The sequence below is a fragment of the Notechis scutatus genome, chromosome 3 (genome assembly GCF_049901735.1).
Source record: "Notechis scutatus isolate UNSWTSFEM ecotype Mainland chromosome 3, rNotScu1.2, whole genome shotgun sequence".
NCBI classification, from domain to species: Eukaryota; Metazoa; Chordata; class Lepidosauria; order Squamata; family Elapidae; genus Notechis; species Notechis scutatus.
The window spans coordinates 186,308,638-186,332,752 of NC_142011.1; the positions used below are offsets into that span (position 1 = coordinate 186,308,638).

Sequence of the window (24,115 nt, forward strand, 5' to 3'; positions counted from 1 at the left end):
TTAAATTTTGGGGGGCATATTCTTTTGTATAAATGGTGATACCCACATTCCTTACAAAGAGTGAAATGAATCCATTTTGGAAAGATACTTGATATAACATGTATGTAATTGGGTGAACACCACTTCTTTATATGCATGATGATGTCTGAGGCCTCTACATTCTAGAGGTTTTGTTGAAAAGCTACCTAAAACTCATTTTTAAATTACAACTGTACTGTTCTTTCATCTATTCCTGCCATTTCAAAGAATTCTGTTAAAATCTGCCATCAGGAGGTTGGCTCTTTTTCTTCTCTACCTCCCCCATAGCAAGGTACATGTTCTAGCCATTACCCTCATACCTTGCATTCCTTTGGAACAAGATGCATGGTTTCATGAAGCCTTTATTCTCTATTTTTATTTCTAGGTTATTCTGAGGTACTAGCCTTTTGTTTAAAAATAATAAATGCATGCCTTAAGATTTGACTATGTTAGGTTATGTTAATCGTCTTCTCTGTATAGTTTACTAAAAGGTTCATTCTTAAAAAGAGAATGTTGATCTTGTACAATGAACAGAAATTGGCAAGGTCTGCTAAAACTGTATTTGAAAAATTATAATCCTAGAACATGTAATTTGTACATTTCAAAGGAGTTCTTGGTGGACATAGAGGACTTAGGCAGCATGATAACAAAACTTAAAGGGCGGTGCTAGAGATCTCCATTGAGAGAGCAATCCCACTGAAAACAAGATTGCCTACACTTCTGCAAGCTACGGTGTTGTATCTCTGTATTTTGCTTCCATAGTTGTTAGGAAATGGTAGGAGGCAACTAGGAATTGGCTTCTTAATGTTTACCTCTTGGGAAATCCAATTTCATCTCTGGGTCTTAACAGACTTCCTTGGTATTCTGTTTTATCACAACAGCTAAAGTAGGATTCACAAGTATTTTGCAAATCAATGTATTGTATTATTTTTGGTTCAACATTCTAGGCAGGCAGGTAGGTTTGTAATATTGATAACATCTATATATGCTATTTACTAGTTATTTTAATAGGCATCTGGCCACATTTTCAAAGCAAGCATAGAGTTGAAGACATGCAGCATTTTTATTTTCTAAGCATGTTTCTGGATCTGTGTAGGACCTAGAAACTTAAACCCGATTGTTTTCATTTTTTAATTTAAATGTCTAAGATATACTAGGTTGGGTGAGACCAGATAGTCAGAGGATGCAGTGCTCAGGAGTTCCATGTTATCTTCTTTAGAAGAATTGTAAACATTGGGTATGCGAACTGGGTTTTTTCCCTCCTTCCTGTCCCATATTTCTTTTATTTCATGCCTTTTAGACTGTGATCCTAAAATTACAGACTCTCTTATTTTGTTGCTAATCTGTAAACTGTTCTGGGAGACTTTCTGGCTGAAAAATGGAGTAGAAAGGTTTAAAATAAATGGGTGAGATTATTTAGATAGCAAACCTAAAGAGTTTGGGATTCTGATTTGTAAAATCAGCAATTATGAGGTTGGGAGTTTTTCTTCTTTTACTCCATCACTTAACCTGAGAAACTTCACCCTGTAAAATGGACAAAGTCACAAACATAGGAGTAATGGGTAGTATTTCTTACACAGCATATCATTAGCTTTCCATGTCCCAACATAGGGCAGGCCATTAATTTAGATATTATGAAGAAGATATCACAAGTTTGTAGTCTCTATGGCCAGTTGATGAATGAAATGTTGTGGAGAGTAATAATATAGCGTTTTAAGATTTATATATTTGAGATATTAGTAGACTGCAATTCCTGTGATTCTTGACCATGTTAGTTAAGGCATACCTGAGCTGAAAGCTAACAACACTAGGACGTCCATAAAATCCTCATCTCAATAGCAGCCCTTCAAATAAGGGTATAAATAAGAGATAAGTAAGATAATACCCTCCTTTATGAGCCCTTCTTAGAAAGATTTTGGTGAGCATCTCACTATTTGCTTGTATTTTATAAATGCAGGCTGGTTGTCAAGTAGCCAAAATGAAATCATGTGACAATAGGGGGTGGACATTAGAACTTCAAATCCATGTTCTAAGTTCCTTTTTCAGGCTCCATTATAACTTCAAATGGTTGTTAACCGATCAGTCATAAGTCAAGGATTACCAGCAAGCAGTAATACCCTTCATAAATTTCTCTAATATCCTTTTGAAACTATTTCAAAAGAACCGTGGTGGCGCAGTGGTTAGAATGCAGTATTGCAGGCTAATTCTGCTGACTGCCAACTGCCAGCAGTTTAGCAGTTCGAATCTCACTGGCTCAAGGTTGACTCAGCCTTCCATCCTTCTGAGGTGGGTAAAACGAGAACTCAGGTTGTTGGGGGCAATATGCTGACTCTGTAAACCACTTAGAGAGGTTGTAAAGCACTGTGAAGCGGCATATAAGTAAGTGCAATTGCTATTTGAACTGAACTTGTCCTATAGCAGAGAATTTTTGTCTGCCGGTCTGGTATGATCAATCTATATCATCTATCTGTCTGTCTGTCCATATAGATCTATCATATATCATCTCAAAGAGTTTAATCTTCTCAAACATGCTAAATATAAGACAGTCCAAGAAAGAGATGAATAGATGTGTTATTTAACAAAATACAAACAGCCAGATGAACAAGAAATATTTTGAAATGGAAATGAACATTCTTTATACTTTTGTTCAACTGTGTTAGCACTGCTTTTTGTGCGTGAATGTTTACCTTAAGTTCCTGTCTTAGAGTATATTTTAGTCATTCTGGATTACATGTTAGAGCATGCTGAGAGATTCCTTCTCTATGGCAGAATGTCTTTCAATCAACATCTTTAAAAGCACCAGTTAATATAACTTAACAGATTTTCTTAAAGAAGTAATGGGTGAATTTCTAATTTTTTATAACCAGTGTCTAAACAGCCATACATTAAATGCTTATAGCAAGTAAGAATCATGAGTAATCAGTGGTAACTTTTCAGCCAAACATGAGAATGGGTAGCATGTGTGTATATATATTTTAAAATTTAAAATATTTAGTTCATACTTACATACATATATAATTTTAAAATTTAGTAATGGTAACTTAATCCATATTAAAATAATTGACAAACGAAACAATCAACAGTTAAAAAGAAGTATTAACAAATGGCAGGTTTTGAACATTTTTTATTTGAAATATTTATACATTGCTTCACATTGTCTTATAAACTTAGCAATACATATTCAACATGTAAGATATTTAAAGGGCAACAAGTAACATATGTAACACAAACACAGATCAGTAAAAGAATTTCTATTTCTCTCTTGGACTGGGAAATAATTTCATGTGCTACTGAGAAAGCAGTATGCATCCTGGGGTTGCCCTACCAAAACCACTTTTCCATCAGCAAGGAGAACTGCAGCCAAGCCTGAAAAGTAAATCTTAATAAGCAGGTAGATTTATGAATATCAGAGTCAATTTGGTGCAGTGGTTAAGACACCAGGCAAAAAATCCAAAAACTATGATTTCTAATCTTGCCTTAGGCCCAAAGCCAGGTGGATGTCTTGGGCCGGTCACTCTCTCCTAACCCTAGGAAGGAGACAATGGCAAATCACTTCTGAAATCTTGCCAAGAACATTGCAGGGACTCATTCAGACAATCACCAGGAGTCAACACACTGTACATGTATAGGTCCTTATCCAAATAAACACTAATAAGGAACTGTGAGCCAGCCACCACTAATTTTTTTTTACTGATGATACTACCTTAAGAAGCATGGGGAATTAAAAGCCCAGACAGCTTGCCAACAGAAGCAAGATCATCACATTCACAGGTTAACCTTGTCCCATGGTGCAGCTATGGTGGAGTGAGTCAGTGGTGGGATTCAAATTTTTTTTTTTACTACCGGTTCTGTGGGCGTGACTTGGTGGGCGTAGCAGGGGAAGGATACTGTAAACTCTCCAGTCAGAGGTGGTATTTGCCGGTTCTCCAAACTACTAAAAATTTCTGCTACCGGTTCTCCAGAACTGGTCAGAACCTGCCGAATACCCCCTCTGGAGTGAGTCCTGAGGAAGCTGCTTTCTTGGAAAGAAAATCATCACTTGCCTTTCTTAGCACTGACTTGCTTGATTCTCCTATTCATAAAATGCTGGACTTCTTTTTCCTTTAAGTCTCCAATCTCTTCTTACTAGTGGGTAAGCAGCGGCACTCTTTCTCTCCTTCTATTTTATTCTCACAGATTTCCTATTCTCTGGGAAATGAAGATGATGGATACAGCGGTTTGGATTTTTGCTTACAGCAGTGCATCTATTTTGTGAGAAGATTTTAAAAAGAGTGTATAGCAACTGCAACAATATTTGGAGGGGCTTGTATATCTCAGTCCAGTCCTAGTGAACCACTGCACTTACCTGGTGTTGGTGGTGAACCAACCACAGGCTCCTGCCATGTGAATCTGTAGTCAACAAGCTATCCATTTGGTTAACATCATGATGTGTGAAAACGCCATCTGTCTGAAATAAACCCACATTTTGGATTTTGTTTGGTTTTGGCTTTATTTTCAGGCCTCTTCCAGATGGGCAAAGCTATACTTGGGCATTGATGCCTCATGTTAAATTAGGCTAAATGAATCTCATATATCTCATTGACTATCCCTGCTCACAGAAATGAACCCGTGGTTGTAAGTTTGCATATTCACTGCCTAATTTTATGCCTGGGTAAGTATGCAGGAAAACTGCCATTTTGTCTCATATTTATTTTACTATATTAGCTTATTCAAAACTTTTTCAAATGTTCTTAAATAAATGCACTATCCCAGTATAAGAAGGAAGAATGGCAGAACCCGGGGGCAGAGTTAAAAGAGGGATCAGCCTAGAATCTTTATGTAGTCATAAGCAAACTAAGTTCAACTTCCCTTGAATCCTGTTGACCTTATCTAGCTTGTTGGTGAGAAGATTCCTGTGCACAGGCATTATTAGCAATAAGTCAGTTTAATTAGACCTTCATATGTGGACCTGATCCTTCACACCTGACATCTGGTCTGTATTAAACCAAGCCATTACAAGAAAAAAAATAAGGAGGCCTGGTAGGCACAATTAAAAGGCAGGCATCTCAAAGGTGCAAAGTTTGAATTCAGGATAACGCACAAATGTGACAAATTTTAGAGTGTGAAAACTCTATACTTGGGCATGTGTTTAACTGAACACATTTAATTTCTACCTGCTGTGAGGAGGGTGATATTAGGTTCCAAACTCTAGTTCCATTGATTTTCCTAACTCATGATTCTAAAGCAGTGTTTCTCAACTGGAAACTGGGCATGGCTAGTCTAGTGAAGAGAAGGACCAGGGGAGACATGACAGTAGTATTCCAATATTTGAGGGGCTGCCACAGAGAGGAAGGGGTCAAGCTATTTTCCAAGGCACCTGAAGGCCAAACAAGGAATAATGGATGGAAACTGATCAAGGAGAGATTTAACCTGGAAATAAGGAGAAACTTTCTGACAGTGAGAACAAACAACCAATGGAACAACTTGCCTTTGGAAGTTGTGGGAGCGCCATCACTTGAGACTTTCAAGAAGAGATTGGACTGCCATTTGTCAGAAATGGTGTAGGGACTCCTGCTTGGATGGGGGTTGGACTAGACTAGATGATCTACAAGGTCCCTTCCAACTCTGTTAATCTGTAATGTAATTCTCTGTAACTATAGCAAGTTTAAGATATGTGGATTTCAACTCCCAGAATTCCCCAGCCAGCCATGGGGCTTAAAGTTCACATATTTTAAATTTACTAAGGTTGAGAAAACATTGTTCTAAACATAGCATTTTGGCAACTTTGACCAAATTCAACCCTGTGCTTAAAAGTTCTTCTCTCCCCTGACATCAGCTGAGTTTCATCCTCCAAGGGTAGTTTGACTCATGTCTTTGCTTTCTGGGAGAGACGGCAGGGAGGCCTTTTTATTTCCCGAAGTGCTGGAATTAAAACCCACTTGAAATAATTTCAATTACAGCAGCATCATGAAAATGGTTTGATTTCTGGAAAACAAAAAGGAAAATCAAGCACATCATTTTCTGTGTAACAGAGATATTTCATCAGATTGAGGCTTGCCTGCTTTATATTGCTCAGGCTATAGAAAGTTTTTTTTTTTTGGGGGGGGGAAGTAAATAATGCATAAACAGCATTTGGAGTACCTGAAATGGCCTTATGGTAAGGTACATATTCCTCCTTCTTACACAGTGGCAGGGTAGACGAGGCAAGACAGATTAAGGACCTCTATGTCTGAGGAATTTGTCTCATACAGTTCTCCAACATAAGCCAAATATGACTCTGGACATACTGATGGGTGCATGCCAATCTGGTGGATCAGGAAACTGAATGAATGGGAGAAGGTTGCATTTTCCTCCATCCCTTATTCTTATTTCATCACCAGGAATCTTGTTTAATGGGAAGGAGACATTTTATGGGGGATGAACAATGAAAGAATCACAACCTTCATCCTGCTTTTACCTCCATGTCTAGAAGTTAAATAGGAAAGATAATTCCTTTCTGCCTGGGTTTGGATGTCCCCTATATGCCATGCAAACATGGATTAAAATTGTGATTAAGATACTCTACCTAATCATGCTGTAACTGAGATATCCTGCAAACCAGGCCTAATTAACTTGGCCTGATACTCAATCTGTCTAAGCAAATCTGTTGAACTTGAAGCAAATTTCTCCAATATCATTGCTGAGAGCAAAAATACAATAATGTATCCTACGCTGCTTTCCTTAGCTGTGACATTTAAGCCACAGGTAACAACAGTGATGTAACTTTATGATCAATCCTCACATTTATGATCTTAACAAGTCTGTAAAGCAAAGGAAAGTAAGATCATAGGCAAAGTTATGGTTTCAATTAGTGAAAGTGGCTAGTTTGCTTAATTACTGATTTGATGCCAATTGTGGTCCCTACATGAAAACTATCTGTATGTTTTTACTGATTTCACATTGATGGAACATTTTTAAAGAATTTAAAATAGTCCATAAAAAGTAGAAGATTATAAAACTCTTGGTTTTGTGTCATTTTTAAGCCATAAATGATGCTGGTTTTCCATCTCAAGCTTCAACAATATCCAAGCTTCTATAGCAATTTGCAAAGGGGGCTAAATTCAACATTAAGAGAGGAGTGGTTCCCCCTTATGGATAACAGGATGCAAGAGTTGGGGAAACAAAAAAAATATTGGAATTATAGAATGATATGGATAGGTCAATGCAACAATGCAGGAAACCAATAAGGTTTTCTGGAGAAAAGTGTCAAAAAACATAAACAAGTTTCTTCAAATGGATGACACTGATTAAGGTTTGTATATAATGCACTATCAGAAAGCATTTTAGCAGAAGATATATTAATGCTTTCTCTCTTTTCCAGGCACTCTAGCAATGCAAAGCAAATAATTTGATAGTTTGCTCTGATAGCTTTTTTCAATGCAATTAAAAGGTGAAGCCAAGTTTCAAGTGGATCTGGAGAGGCCATATTAAATGCATCAGTGGTTCATTTCACTTCTAAAATGTACTTTAAAAACTACAGGATGTATCTTCATTTCAAAATAGTTGAATCCAGGCCTGGAGTTAGGCTGCAATTTTACACGCATATAATTGGAAGTTTCCCTGTACTGAATTCCTCGGAGCTTCCTTTCAAGTGGTCATGCATGCTGTTCATTCAATGAAACATCCCATTTGTCAATGGCTTGCAGGAGTAATTATTATTAAGAAAACCCGGAGGTGGGAATAGAAACTCCTTAGGCTTTTTAAAAATTGGGTGCTCTTTAAAGCTATGTTTCATCACTACAAAATTTTCCAAGGAACATGATTTTGGTTCTTATTCTCTTATTGTCTCAAGGTGTTTTGACATGCTCTGCAAATTGTATGGATATGCATTTAATTTTAACTGGAAGTAGACTGTTAGGATATTTATTTGGACTGCAGTAATCTATAAGAATCATACGTAAACAAACAAGGTACGATAAAGGCATCCTTGTGCAAAATGAGAAGGTGCTGAGCATCTGAACTTTTAGAAATATACTTTAAGAATGCATAAGGAACAATATGGTCTTCCATGCTGACCGGATTGCTTGAACCAACTCAATTATTAACTAATCAGTTCCAGGGAGAAAAAAAAACTTCTCTAGAAAGCAAGTTGAGGACATCTCTATAAAAGAAGACCAAGATTCATTTGTTCAGCTTCTTTATATCTGTTGATCTGTCACTGTGTTACACAAAGCTTTGGTTTTGTTGACCACAATATGTTGACTAAGCTATAATTGGCTGTTTGAGCCATTCAGGCTAAGCTATGAATTCTCTTTCTAAACCACAATGGCTAGTTTTGCACAACACACAAAACCAAGTAAACTACATTGTAACTTAGCATGATGTGTGTGACCCTACAGTGGTGCTTTTTCCTCTATTTTAGCTACTATTTCAAGGTACATCTCATATCTATCTTTGTGCATGATTAAAATGTATTTATTTTAATTTTGCTAAATTTATATCCCATCCTTTTCCAAGATTTTAAGGTAGCATACACAGATGTTCTCCTCTATTTTTTCCCACAACAATAATCCTGGGCACTAAATAATTTTCTGACCCCAAGTCACTTCCATAGTTGAAGTTGAACTTGGATCTCACTGTCATGGTTAAATAGTCTGCAGTATCTATTACACTATATTGATTCAATAATCAGTTAAAAATCTGATCCCAACTAATGCTGTAACATCTGAATTCAAATTTCAGATACTATGTTTCTTTTAAATTTGAGAAAATCATAGCAAAGAAATATGTAATAAATACTGAAAAGATCTTTCAAATATCGTTATAGAGAGTGGCTAAAGCAGAGGTGGTGTTCAGCAGGTTCTGCCCAGTTCTGGAGAACCGGTAGCAGAAATTTTGAGTACTTCGGAGAACTGGCAAATACCACCTCTGACTGGAGATTTTACAGTATCCTTCCCCTGACATGCCCACCAAGCCACACCCACAGAACTGGTAGTTTTAAAAAAATGAATCCCACCACTGGGCTAAAAGGCTAGATTGGACTCTTGGGTTAAATCTCCATGCCGACATTGCTCTCACCATGGACTAGATCAGTGTTTTTCAAATTTGACAATTTTAAAGTTATGTGGACTGGCTGGGGAATTTGGGAGTTGAAGTTTACATATCTTAAAGTTGCCAAGTTTGAAAAACACCGGACTAGGTGGATAATACAACAACATACTTTACAGGAATATTGTAAAAATAAAATGAGAAAGGATCTATCGGCTCGAATGGACGTTTATAATTTTCATAAACTGCTTACAGAATGGACATTTCAAGCAAATATTTTCTTTACAATGTTGCATTAGAAACATTTACTTGAGGTTTATAAATACCTGTACATGTCAAAAGTATACAGCATCCAGTCAAAACTGCATTTGGAATGATAATCACAGATCCATGAGAGAAGGTAGAAAGAAGCATGTCAAAGAAATCTGGAGCACATTGCAACTGGCACTAACTTGGGTCTTCCAAATATACAACTTCCACTGTCCCCACTCTACGATAGCCAAATACATTTGGAGACCATTCATCTGGGGAAAGGCTTGTATCGTACATTAAAATGCTCCAAGACACGACTATTTGTTCCATTCATTTACCACTCAAACAGTGGCACTTCTTACCAAACCAGTAGGAAAACAGAAAGGGGAGAGAAACAAGAGCATTGTTCTTCCCTCCATCTCTTTTCCTTATCTCTTCTGCCACTATTTATTTTGTTTCTTTGCTGTGCAAATAACCAGCTACCTTCCAAAGGGGCTCAACCCAGCTCTTTTATGCCCTGCAGTCATGACAATGTCTTTTAAAGGGAAAATTGATTCTTTGGAATGCTGTGTGAGCACATACTTATCTTGGCCCTACAGCCCACACCTGTTGAACAGGTAAACCAGATCCTCAGCAATGGGCCTCAGCTACGACATTCCAGCTTGGCAAGCTATTACTCTCTAATTGCTACCTGTCAAGCAAGTAACCTAAGCTTTTGAACCAAGTCCAAACAAGCGCATGTTCCCACGAAATCCTAAACTTCTTGACCTTTGACCCCAGCACAGGGTTACAAATAATTTTAAGCAAGGATGGTTGGAATATATGAAGGCACTTTTAAATGGTCACCAAACTCAACCCAATCCAGCCAACAGTCATATTTAAAGAGGCTCCCAACAGCATGCCTGAAAGACATTGCTTAAATGCATACCTTAAATGCTTCATCTGTGTAGATCAGGGGTGTCAAACTCGTGTTGTCATGGTGTTGTCATGTGACATATCATGACTTTCCCCCGCCTTCGTTAAACCGGGCATGGGCATGGCCAGCGTGTGACGCATCTGGTCCATGGGCTGCGAGTTTGACAGCCTTGGTGTAGATGAAGGTGATGTTGGTATTTCCAGCCACTAACACCAGTGTTTCTCAATGTTAGCAACTTTAAACTATATGGACTTCAACTTGTAGAATTCCCCAACCAGCATTGGGAATGCTCTGGAAGTTGAAGTTCACACAGCTTAATATTGCCAAGGTTGAGAAACACTGGTGTAGCAGCTGGAAATATCAATAAGTCACCTTCTGCTTGACTCCCTGGCGTTGCACTGAAATCTGTCAAGTTTCCCATGGGGGAACCAGTGGGAAAGGTGGAACAGGCACTTCTTGTTCTTTTCCTCCTTCCAGTTCAGGCTTGTTGAGCACAAAACAGCAAGAAACAGTCAGCACTTGTTCCAAGAAAATGCACCTCCAAACAGGCTTATGCAATAACTATGGTATTGGGCAACTAATTTTCTCTTCCTTTTACACCATAAAAATAAATCTCAGAAAACTGCATATACTCCAGTTGTGCCACTTTGTAATTAGGGGAACATAACAAGTTTTGTAGATAAATCCAGGTGTTTAGACACATCAGAAAGGGGCAGTCGTTCAAAGGTAGTAGCTCCCCTAATAATCCAGAGATGTGCATTATTGGGTAGCAAATAAATAATGGTTCAGGTTTAATTATTTGGTTCAAATAAATAAAGTTCATGTTTGATTTCTTAGGAACTGAATGCCAAGAGTAATAGATGGTTACTCCTTTTGACATCCCATTTGTGTCTTATTAGACTGTGAAGGAATTTACTTTTTTTCAGCTCAAGGATAGATGGTTAACCTGGTAATAGGAATGCTCACTCACGTGTTATTACTCAAATTATTATTACTCAAAATAAATATTGCACCAAACAGAACCAAATCCAATCAGATACTGCATTTGCAAGTACGTATATGATATATGATCAATCCTATCTGTAATTAATGCAGAATCCACATCTTCTTCAAATGTCTGTTTGATAAACTATAAATATCATTTAAAACCACATATAAGCACACAACACAATAACTTACACTCTGATGATAAAAGGAGAACTTTGCCCTTTGGTAGGTGCTTTTTTACCTAGTGCAAAATTAATAATCAAATACAGGACAACGAATGCTAGTATAATTGTATCTGCTGCGGTATCTGCTATAACTTTTGTATTTTAGAGATTTAATTCTAAATTAAGAGCACTTTTTGAATACCTTTGCTAACACAGCAATAGCCACCAGGGATGAAATTACAACCAAGTAATTGTCTGGGCTTCTAATGATAGACAAGACTACATCTATTTTTCTGTCATCCATGATTGCTTATGCTGGTACCAACAAGAAGAAGTTTATTTTAGTTGTGTACCAGAATTATATTTATCCAACCAATCTATGGGTAGTACAGATAATCAGATTATATAGCCTTCAACTAATCACAAAGTCAGCTAAATTACTAACATTTATGTAAGACTATTTTGATATCAGTTTACCGGAGAGTATGAAAGTTTAGGTAATGTTATAGGAACAGAGTTTCTTTTATCAAACTTTTGATTTCTGATTATGTCAATGAAATCCCAGAACCAGGTTCATCTTAAAAGGAACATGTGAAGATTATCCATCTATGCTGGGTCTCAGTGGCTAATGCCAATGATAAATTTTATCAACCCCTACAAGTTCATGCATTGAAACTTGCTTATGTTCCTGATACACTATGCACATGCAGGTGTGAAATGTGACAATGAGTAGGAGGGACAAGTTTGCAGATTTTTATTTTTAGCAACACCATTAGTACTTTAAATGGTCCTTCAAATTTACTTTGCATGCTTCTGCTCTAGTACTGACAAGTCATCCAAATATATGCTAGTGATTTTAGTGGATTGTATTTTCTATTTAGAGTCTGTTTATTCCTAAAGTATAAAATATGTGTGTGTGTGCATGCCTGCATTTAGGTGTGCAGGAGAAGAAAAAACCATGTGCCAGCAATAAGTATTTCTATTACTGCTTTGAGTTCCCCATGGTTTCAAAACTGTGAAGTGGCTGTAAGCTTTTAGCACCATGTCTAATTTATTGTTTTGTGTGTTGGGTACTTTGAATATTTACACAATAATTTTCTGCTGCCAAACACATGTGTTTAATTGTTGTAAACAACTATAATATTTAATCAATATTTAATGTTTAATCACATGGGTGTGCTAACCTTTATTTAGTTGAAGCCTGGGAGAGGTCCAGTCAATTGTTAGCTCCTAATTAGTGACTAATCCTAGAGAGGAATATTCCCACACATAATCAAAATATCATTTGGTGACTTTTCCAATTAGCAACTCAACATCAAAAGAACTGAACGGTATAAATTTTCTTACTCAGTTTTCTGACCAGTGTGGATGAATCAATTTGGACAATCAATTTGGCTATATATTCAAATCAATCCTGTGGAAGTTTGTTGACACAAGATAAAACGATCATAATCACAGGAAGAAGTTGAAATACTTGTTTTCAACTATGTTGAAAATGTGAGAATCTTAAACTATGTTAATAAAACGTAATTTCCTATAAAAACAGTTAAGGAAGCCTGGATTACCCTTCCTCTATCAGATGGATTCCAAATGCTTGGTGGGAATTTGAGGAATTGCTGTTGTAACATACCCGTGGAGGACATAAAAAGGAGGGTATCCAGCAAAATTTTTGGGTAGGGTAATCCTAGCCAAACTTAACTGCACTGTACAGAAGTCCGTTTCTCAGGCTGACTTCTGGGATTAAGTTTTATTGATACAAACAAAGCCAACTAAAATGGATCAAGAGAGAAAGTATCAATTTAGTCTTGAAAAGAACTGGATGGTTCTCAGCTTCTTTTTCTAACTGAGTATCTTACTCTGCTACATCTTATTCAAAAGATGTTAGAGGTAAACATCTTAGAAGTAAAATCAATCTACTTTGATTTTCATAATTTGTAGAGTACTAGAGTTTTATCCTGATGTTAAATCAATTTTCTTTTGAAGAAAATACTTTCATAATGTGTGCATTCTTCCACAAAGGGTAACAGGAAAATAAAGAAAGAAAAATCCAGCATCATTGGGTGGTGCCCAGCATTAATGTTATGTAAACAGTGAGATGGTTCATACAAAGAAATTCCAAGAAGAGCTTGATCCAGCTATAGTCTATACTAGAAACAAACATGCAAACTTCTTTCTCTATAGATATCTATGTGTAGACATAGAGTGCTCTTAGGGTGCAATAGAAAATACTGCAACATTTGCCTGTTAATGATAACATTTGCTAAGAATCGAGGAATACAAACAGTTCATTTGAATGCACACAATCAGCATTATGCAGCCAACTTATCCTGATTAGCAAGGTTCCTATATTCCTATTCTGTGGTCTAATCTACATCATCTGTCCCCACCAAGCTTCATTTCCCATTTTAAAACCATCCAACCAGCTTATCTTTCCACATGGCTGAAACAAAATTAACCAGGGGGCCAGAGGTACTTTGACTTTTGAACTGAATCAGTATCAGGCTGCTGCAAACTGTAGACAAAAAGCAATTTCTGAGAAAATTACAATTAAGCATTTTCAGTGCTATCTTCAGTTTTCACACTGAATTTCACTGGATCTGAGAATCTTCCTTATTCTGAATATAAGGTGGAAAGATTCAGCAATACCTAAAAGGAAGAATGGTTGGTGAAAATGATAGAACTTGGTGAGATGGCCAAATTGACTTCTTTGTTCAGAAAAATGACAATACCTATATCTATTCTGATTGGAAATCCATTGGGGACTTTTTGTGTAAAATAGAAAAAGATGAACTTATGATTTATGGTTTTAATGATTAGGCAGAATAGATTATACGTAGAAGAGTATCATGATGTAACTTTAGAGAAGGAGGTAAATTTATAACTGTACTATAGTTGCTTGCACTTTTAGCTTTCTTTTGGTTTCTTTCTTTTTCTGTTTTCTTCCTTATACTATTTTGCATTGATTTTTATCTTTATTTTTAAAAATTTTAATAAAATTGTTTTAAAAAACAAATATGAGGTGGAAATCCATGCACTTTCCCTTCGCTTCCAAGACACAAAGGTTAAAAATAACAGAAAATATCAAAACCAGTGATGATAGTCTTGATGTCTATCTAGACATAATGTGATCAACACTTGCTATGGTTAAGTTACTACATAATAGACTAAAATAATTGTCATTTCTAAAAGCTTTAATTCCAGACATAGGATTGAATGTGCATCTGTTAGTATGCCCTTTCTCTGGCCAGACAAAATAATGTTAAAGCCAAGTTTTAAAGAGGTATATCATGCCTCATATTAGAAGAATTTGGCTGCATCACTAAGCATATTGTTTTGGTCATCTAGCTTGCAGAAATATAGATGCAAAGGTGGGTGAATATTACCCATAAAATTTGCAGTGGTTTCTTATGATCATAGAGACATAGTCAGACTATTAAAATCAACATCCTCTACAACTTTACTCATTCATGCACAGCAACATGAGAGGGAATTAAATAAATGAAGATAAGATCTTTCCCTGAATGCTGCAAAAAAAGGGGGAAAAGAGCAGACATACAATATTTAACTACATCTATAAGAACAGGTGCTTCACTGCCACTATTAAAATGTGCAGTTTTTCTACTTTGAAATATAAGCTAAGTGACAAGATAGATGGTATTTTGAGTTCATACCATTGGTTTTACTCTTATTAAGCCATCATCAATTTTCCATTTGACAAGAAGGCAACAAATCTGCAAGGACACACAGTGCACTTGTGGCTGACTAGGGTGCCATCACAAAATAATGCAACCAGTCACTGAAGCAGCATTCAGAGCTGTCTTCCTTCACAATCCCAGTGCTTGTGATTGAATTAGAAATATTTTTTGAGCATAGAATATGTTCTTATTTCTGACCCCATTCCAGTTTCAAAGCTACAAAGGTAGAAATCCCACTACCTATTGTATTTACATTTAGAACTACCCCAAATGATTTTACTGGGCATTACAAATACGTTTTTGTAGTTCAATCATCAGCAGAAAAAGATGGTCATCATTCAAACTTCCCTGGCAGTGAATAATAGATACTAAATTGAAGGTAGGGGAAGAAACTGGCTAATGGAAGAGAGACAGATAATATCATCTTTCCATTTATGCCCAACATGGAAATAAAGTGGCTACTACAAAGGAGAAATACCATTCACCACACCCAAGAAAGAAATGGTATGGCTGCTACAAATGGAACAGAGTTTATTGGTCTCCATTGCTGCCAACTACTGTCTTGTCCCGAAAATAAGACCCAACTGGAAAATAAGCCCAAGCTTGATTTTTCAGGATGCTTGTAATATATGTTCTACCTCCAAAATAAACCTTAGTTAAGATCGTCAGTCAGACGGACACATTTGGTACTGTATTTCCCCCAAAATAAGACCTAACCAGAAAATAAACCCTAATGCATATTTTGGAACAAAACTTAATATAAAACTTCCTTTCAGGAAAACATGGTAGTATCTCAATATAATTTTTGCAGGTCACTAATTTTGTGGGTATATTTACATGACTGGAGTGAACAGAAAAACTTCATGGTTCACCCACTTAGCTGCCAATGAAGTTTGGGTAAGACAAATATATTGCTCCCATTAATCTCTCTTAAATATGCAAGTTATTGTTTAACGAACCTAACAAAATGGATCTTTAGAATGACTGCAAGCTGCAACCACATCAAACTAGTTTAATTTCTTTATTAAATCAAGTGGTTTTTTATGAACCATGTAAGAAAACCCAGTAGTTAAAAGAAAAAAAAAGAAAGAAGTGAAGGTGCAGAGAAAATTGTGGCAAGTGTAAATAACTCTGCGTATTCTATTTACTTTCTGAACAGGAATAAGGAAGTAAGTTCTTCAACACGGTCACTGTTTATTTACAAAGTCATCTCAGGGGGGGGAAAATCACGCAGCAACTTGAAGCATGCAGTCCACAAATGCACTGCACATTACTGAACACCATTCAGAATAATCTCAATTACATTTTCTCAAAACATCATTAAAAGTAGTCTTTTTTCAAATTGAGCTTAATTCCAGAGTAACTTCATGGACACAGTCATATGGTTTTCTTTGTAAAACAATGGAAGTAGCTTGCCATGGTCCACTTCAAGGTGTTTCTTGACTGGCCCACAAATTTGTTACTCCCTGGTTAGTCTCCCATCCAAGTAGGAACCTGTGGTCCCTCAGACAAGGTCAGCCAGGTGCTGTTACCTGCTGAGAATCAATGTCTCAAGGGATAGGTAAGTTCCTTTATAATGAGACGCATTACAGGATACAAGAACTGTTTGTGAGATTTAACATAGTACTGTAACTAAAAAGCTCATTTACCTCTGTTACAAATGGACTCGCTAATTCTGGGATGCTCAATGAGGCAGCCTATGGTGCGGGTATATTTTTAGATGCCATTCTCAGTGGCATCTACTCCAACCTTTTTCACATTAAAAAAATAAACTTTAAAAAGGAGCAGGCTGCAGATCTAAGTTCTGGCCTTCGTTGTTTTATTCCCAGAAATGTTTTGTATCCCATTAGCTTTCTCAGAAAATGAAATAATAAGCAACTGCAGCCTAAAACTTTGTTTAGAAACATGGTATTTGCTCAGAAAAAAAATAATGTTAATCAGGGAAAATAAAGAATGTCATACAGGAGAGGGGATTAGAAATGGTGCCAAGTAGCATTCTGATAAGTCTGTGCTGATTATGGCCCCCATGCAAATAAACAAGTCCTTCTCAGTAGCCAAGATATGACACACAAAGTACCGGCAATTTGAATATTCAACATGATTATTATTATATAAGCTAATTAGAGCAAAATCTCCTAACTTACTTTGAAAAGTCAGTATATCTTTTTAGCTATATTTGAGCCAACTATATTCAGCTATTATTCAGTTCCGGTTACTCTATCTAAAAAAACGTACGTAGTAGAGTCAAAAAAGTACAGCTTACAGCTCAGACATCAGAGGATATGATAGAATGATAGCAGCTGAAAATACCTAGAGAAGGAGGGTGTGGTAGAGATTTAAAGAATTATACAGCTTACAGAAAATGCATACAGATATGACCCTTTTCATCTCATATGATAACAGAAATTCAGATCATCCAGCAAAATTGATTAGTAATAGAGCTGGTATAAACAAAAATACTCTACATAAGTAACAATCTATGTGATGACAACTCTCAGCGTACAAAGCTAATACCAGCACTGAGAGGGTAAGTGAGCTCTTAATTTAGAGGCACAATACTAATTTATTATCCTTATGTTCTGTCTTTGTTATAGAGCATGCATAGTTTCTTCTTCACTTTTATTCTTACATTAATCACTTTAGAAAGATTAATTCTGGAAAGCAAGAGGCTGGAGTATTTAATGTTCACTCATACTCAACATTTTATTTTTATTTTTTCATGCTGATTCCATATTCTATATACAGGCTAAATCTCTAAAACTGGAGAAGATCAGCAAGCACCACATCTATACTGTCTTTGACAGTGTTATTTACTTTTTCTGCAGATATTTCCTGTACTTCTAGCTATTTCTAATACTACTATGATATCCTTTTCTAACAGACTTATATGGTAAGATACGTTTTATAGCAACTGAAGCATTCACTTTGGAAGAGAAACATGATCTTAAACACTCAGTGAGCCATAAAGATTTACTCAGTAGCTTTAGGCAAGTGATTATGTCTAATCTACAATAAAACCTGGGTTGCTTGAAAAAAAGACAGAAGTGCATGCCCCCTACCCGCCTTCAGATAATCAGAAAATATATCACTGATGAAGGTGCTTGTATCTGAAAATGTTTGCAGATCATATATTGCTCTCTCATTTGTTTATATTGCAATTGTTTTTTATTATTTTTGTAACATTAATTGGCCGACCAAATTACAACTAACTTTTTTTTGCTAATTTCAACAGAAGATTCATCACCAAAATTTATTATATAACTTAAAATTTCAGAAATATAAAGCAATCATATATATAAATTCAAATTCAATGAAATATTTATTAGTGAGCAAAGAGAGGTAGACTATTAGCCTATATTTTTACTAGCATACCTCATCCATCAATCTATTCTCTTTACAGAAAAGAGCAACATTTTTATTACATCAAGAAGAACAACTTTATTGTCATTGTACAACGAAACTGAAGAGAAGGTGTTTTTGTGTGGTGTTTTATTCATGGAAAAAAAATACTATTTTTGTACTGCACCTGATCTTATGGCTGGGTACTATTCTCATAATTGAAAGCACAAGGATTCACAAGAGCTTTGAAGATTTTTTTTAAAGTGTTAACTGCTGCAATGAGCCTCAAGAATATGAACAAAGTGTAACTAGTTTGGTTCAATTAAGTTTGTTAAAACTATGGCTATATTAGAATGGAATAATCTGTACTCACTTAAATATTTTAACTATTTTCTTGACCAATAATCTGCACTTAAGGAATTCTGAACTATCTGCACAGATAATTATGGTATTGAGAAGATAATTAAGTCTAATTCCAGACAGCCTCTATGTGTCAAATTAAGTAGTATTGCCTTTGGGAAGCACAGTGCTAATAACTGACCATATCAATGACCGATATTTTTTGGTCTCCAGTTTCTGTCAACAGTTGCCTACAATAGGCAAAGTTAACAATTTACCACAATAGCATTGTTTAAAAGCTAACACACTGCAGTGTTAACTGCTCTTGCTTTGAGAAGTAATCCAGGATAACTCATGTTTGAACAGGTAAGACTGTGTGCCAGAGGATATGAAAGAACATTCATGAGGCATACTTTAAATGGTTGATCAGAACTCCATTCCTACTTTCATCAAACTCTGATAATGCAGCTCATCTGGAGAGAACTAGAGAAGGCTGATATAACATTTAATTTCAAGGATTTTGGAAACCATGAAACCATTCCTAATATAATATCATGACGAAAAACCAGTCATGATGGTAATGAAGTGTTTTTTTTTTACTGAATGAAGAATTGTAATGAATTGGGAACTATAATAAATCACTTCCATAATATTAACTGTATTTGGTTGACCATATGGAGGTAACAAGAAACAACTGAGTAACATTATCCCAGATAATTTCCTTCATGAACTCAGTTCTGCATAAATATTGTTAGACTGGGGCAGAAAGTCAGTAATACATAAAGTAACTCTCTAAGGTGATGTGATAAATCATAAAGATGGAGAGAAAGGAGTTCTGCTGTCCTATCAAGAGATTATTTTGGTACTCTCCAAACATTTTGGATTGAAATTCCTGATACACTAAGTCAAATGTTGCTTTAGCCACGCATTCTAAATCATGGTAGTCTATACAGAAAAAGAATGAAGAAAGGAAACTTAACCCATTACAATCAAGCTTCTATCTTTTGCTAACTGAAAAAATAAATAAACCTTCCTCGACCTAAGTCACAACCCTCTTCAAAACAAATTATATAACAAGATGATTGCTAAGTTTTAAGATACATAAAGGATTAAGTATAAGTGCTACTTGTTGCAAAATTAGTAGCTGGCTTTCCGCATGGTGCACTTTATTGGAATCTGGTGCAGGAGCTTTCAATGACTTACCAATAGAAAAGCACAAACATATGTAAGCCACCTCTGTGTTAAAAGAATTGCAGCTATTCAGACATCTGTTTTCTTTCTATTGTACTTATTAGTAGCATTGTTTTGATACAAATACAACCCATACGCATCTTCATCCCATAAATTTGTTTTACGTGTTTGTAGAACACATAATTTTATGTACTTTTAATTATATATTGTAGCCTTCATCAAATGTTGTCTGAATACTTGTTTTTCTGACCCTAAACAGCAAACCCAAACAATACTATTATTAAATGGAAAAATTACACACCCATAGTAAATTGATATAGAAACAGTTGCCTTTTACCTTGTTTTTCCCCCCACAGTAGAATTATAGCTGTTTGAGAAAAGAAGCAGCCAAAGTGAAAGTATAGAAACATTGAGTATCAAATGTAATAAAGCACGCGACCAGCTCTTTAGCAACTCCCACTCGTATTTTTCCTGTTTATTCCATTCAAATTGTAATTAGGATTACACATTCAAGCATCACATTCTTTTATTCTGTTTTTTGGGCAAAGGGTTGGAACTTGATTTCTCTGAATATTCAGTCTGTTTGTTTTAATTCACAATGGGCAGGTTCAATAATAAATATTACATTGGGCATAACTTTTTTGGTGTACAATATGATCCAAGATTCAGAGTTTTTAAGCTAATATGCACCTTGTATTTCCATAGTGTTTTAGAATTAGGGTATTAATCCCCAATTCAGGACTATTATTTTGAACTTATGCTATTTGGAAAAAAATGAAAGCAGCAGAACCTGATTGCAAAAAAGTTCTGTAAGTTAAGTTTTAATTTGATATACAAAAGCCATCTAAATTTAAGATTACATTGCCCATTGAAAACATCCAAAAGGCTCCCATTCCCTATTTTTGGTCCAAGTATCTTACATACTTGTCTTTGCAATAGTTGTTGGCAGATTTTTCCTCAAAAAGTCATCTTTTCCCGCTAATTTTTTTGGAAAGCCATGAAACTAGTGATTATCATCCCATTGTGCAGCTGTAAATTTCATTGTTACTTTCTTACTACCCCCATAAAAGCTAATAGGACCACAAGAGATATTTACTAGTCTCTTGAATGGTAACTATCAGATGGTCATTTCTGTTACATCAAAATAGATCATTCTCCTAAAATCTTTATCTGTTCAGTCTTCTTCCTCTCCACAGCTGAGTGGGAAAGTTCCTTACATGAATATCACTTCCAGAGTGTTAAGAGGGATTGACTTCCAAATAAGCATAGATAAAATAGCAGACTGAATTGCTTATTTCCACGTCATTGATTGACAGGGCCTGTAGCAAACACTAGATAAGTCTTTCCTGGAAAATGGGGGAAATCTTGCATTTCACTGGTAGGCCCAGATATACTTACAAACAACAGATTGTTCTCTGTGGAAATACCAGAAGATAAAGCAAATGCAAAGGACTAAACATGAAGGATTCATCCAGGGATTAGGGACTGGATATTGTTTATTATTCTTCATTTCCACTCCTGAACTTACTTTTTAAAAAGCTCCTAAGCACTTCTTGAACACTGTTTTTTAAAAAGCAAAATAGTGGTGTATTGATTCTAATTTATCACACACCTTGCAGAAATGAGGTCAGGCAGTATATTTCTAGCAAAAGGCTAGAAATACTGCAAACATTACAGCCAGGGGGGTGAGAAAACACACAGTTCATATTTATTCTTCTTACCCAAGGAAGTAGTTTGAAAGTTTTCAGTTGAAGCAAAGGGGGTAGAGGTGGGATGCGACTGACCTCTTTTTCTCTATCTAGCCTCCATGTCTAGCTAAAAAAACCCTAAGCAAATCCGAACAAACTGAAGTATGCAATGAACAAATCTCCATAACTTAAGTCCTAGGCAGGCCTGCAAATCCTGACGCGGCAGTTTAAAACCCACGGCACTTCGAAACACAAGAAATTATGTAACAGAATTTTAAAAAAAACACGTATTGGGGTGGGGGGGGGGAAGGCGGCTTAAGGTGGACGTTTCTGTCCCCCAACCTCTTGTCGAGGTCCACACAGAGGGCGGGCAAGTGCCTGGCGCTCTCCCTCGGGACTCCAGACTGACTTTTGCGCGCGAGGTTTTGAGGCGGGCGGCGCGGTGAGTTCGGGACTCGGAAAAGCAGCTGCAAAGCCAAAGGCGAGTTTGCCAGGGTCGCTCCCCGCCAGTCCTTTCCCAGCTCAAGTCCAGGCAACCCTGCGGCTCCCTTCTTCTGTCTCCCTTCTCTTCCTGAAAACACCCCCATTTGCGAGAACAGCGGCAATCTCCACAGGCGCCCTCGGCCAGGGAGTTCCTCTGCTTCCTTTGCCGGCCGGGCTTCACCTGCCCTGCTACCCCAGTGTCCCCATTCAGCTTCTCTTGCCTGCCCCCAATTCCCCGCCCTTCACCCCACGCTGCTTCAACCACTCCGGCTCTGCTTTCCCAGAGGTGCGATCGCGCCGAGTTCTAAGCCACAGGGCCTTACCTGAGCACGCCTCTTCCAATGGCTGCTCACCTGAAGGCCCGCTCCACCCAATCAGCTCGCGGCTCGTCCCTCTTTGCCTGCTATCCTTGAGTGAAAGAATCCAGCTTCTCTTGGGAAAGTTACCTGTAGGCGCCTTCAGCTTTTGTTGCTTGGCTGCTCGGTGCCCTAAACCGCGGGAGGGGGGGGGAGGGAGTGCAAAAGGAAAAAAAAAAGGCCAGCCAGTCTTCTTCCCACAGGCGAGGGGCGGGGAGAAGGGGGCCTTACCTGTCCCACTCCTACCTCTGCGGCTGGCTGAGGGAGAAGTAGAGGGGGCAAAGAAAAGCAGAATTACCAGTAGCTCTGGTTCTGCCGTCCCGGGAGCTCGCTTGCTCTCACACGCGAGCGCACACACACACACACATACACACACACACCTTTACCTGCACAGACTTGAAAGTCCAGTTTCACCAGAGAGACTGAGGCATCTGGAAAAGGGGAGAGAGTTCATTGGATCAAACATGTCACAAGAGACGGACAAGTAAGTGATCACAGCCAGCTTGCTACTTTTGCTGCTCCTGGACGGATCAACTGGTTGGTTGTGTTTTCTTTCCCTTAAAGAAAAAAAACAAAACAAAACAAAACACGATCTCGGTGGCGGACGCACTGCGTTACATTTCCTCCTTTATACAAGGAATACAGGGGTTAAATAGAACCCACAGGAGAGCTATTGAATTCCACTAACTTCCCCAATCTCTTTTTCACTCTCTCCCTTTTAAAAAAAATGGCTTTGGATTCTTTTGTGTAACTTTCCCAAAGTTTGGGGAGAGCTTTACTTCTGCGCTATAGAATTGAAGGACCAATGCCTTCGTGTCCTTCAGGGCCTAGATATGAAACGCGATTCTTGGCTTTTGTATGTGAATGCAACAAAAGAGCTTTTATATTGGATCAGAAACGGCCATCTTCTTCCCGTTTTCTTGGCATGTGTATTTTGGGACAGAAAGATGTAAAAGATGGATCTCAGAAATTCTTTATTTCAAATGGCGGGGGTGTTTTTTAAGATGGCGAGAAGGGGGGCAGGGGTAGGGGGACGGATTAAAAACACCCTGATTCTAGAAATCAGAAAATAAGCCTATTATAAAAGGGAGCATAGTGGGGGCAGGAATATGGGGATTCCTCCCCCCTTCAGTAAGAGGAAGTGATTGTAAGTAAAAATATTGTTTCATTTTTCCACTACGTTGTATGTACATGTGGCATAAAATATTCCACTCCATGATAAAAATTTATGAATTTCACTTCCTTAAACCTTTAAATCCTTCAATTTAAAATCAAAATGCACTTTATGAAAAATCTCAAAATTCTTGGAAAAACTGTAGGTTGTACATTGAGATATCTTGAAATAAGCAATAAAGCCTACTGTTCATAATAAACCCAATAATATTAGCATTTTTGTTTGAAATTCTAACGTGCCAACGCTAAAGGACATTATGATTCTGGGACTGTTGTGTGTGCAGACATAACACTCTATTCTATAGTGGCCTCCCTTGTATTCCTTTCCCCATTTTCAAATGTGTGCAAGGTGGAAGTTAGACAATCTTGTGCAGACTTCATCTCCCACTCCCAGCGCCTCCCTATGATACTGTGTCTTCCTTATGGCAGTTGTTACTGGCTCCTTCTGGGCTTCCTGGTAGCTGCAGATCCTTCCAATGCTAAAGGAAGGAGGCCAGAATCTTGCAGT

General features: G+C 37.2%; 1 protein-coding gene and 2 long non-coding RNA genes across 9 annotated transcripts in view; 2 read left to right on the forward strand and 1 right to left on the reverse strand.

The window, feature by feature from the left end:
• Positions 1–3,125: 3,125 nt before the first annotated feature.
• On the reverse strand, positions 3,126–22,910 carry LOC113427706 (uncharacterized). Of its 5 annotated transcripts, none has more exons than XR_015748996.1 (3): positions 22,821–22,910; positions 22,402–22,566; positions 3,126–5,982 (listed from the first exon to the last, which is right to left on the reverse strand). It is a non-coding gene; the product is annotated as an uncharacterized LOC113427706 (long non-coding RNA). The 5 variants fall into 5 exon arrangements; XR_015748995.1 differs by lacking the exon at positions 22,821–22,910 and adding an exon at positions 22,733–22,811; XR_015748999.1 differs by lacking the exon at positions 22,821–22,910 and having other exon boundaries at positions 3,126–4,262; positions 4,364–5,982; positions 22,402–22,538.
• Positions 16,606–19,368, forward strand: LOC148131526 (uncharacterized). The gene is made up of 2 exons (XR_015749000.1): positions 16,606–17,565; positions 18,439–19,368. It is a non-coding gene; the product is annotated as an uncharacterized LOC148131526 (long non-coding RNA).
• GRHL2 (grainyhead like transcription factor 2) overlaps positions 21,842–24,115 on the forward strand; it is an 85,862-nt gene continuing 83,588 nt past the window's right edge. For 2 of the 3 annotated variants that reach the window (XM_026690196.2, XM_026690203.2), the window contains exon 1: positions 22,780–22,918. In XM_026690196.2, the coding sequence (XP_026545981.1) occupies positions 22,899–22,918 (20 nt within the window). In that variant the 5' untranslated portion in view covers positions 22,780–22,898. Of the gene's footprint in view, positions 22,038–22,779; positions 22,919–24,115 lie in introns of those variants that run through there. The other variant, XM_087962064.1, reaches the window with a different exon arrangement.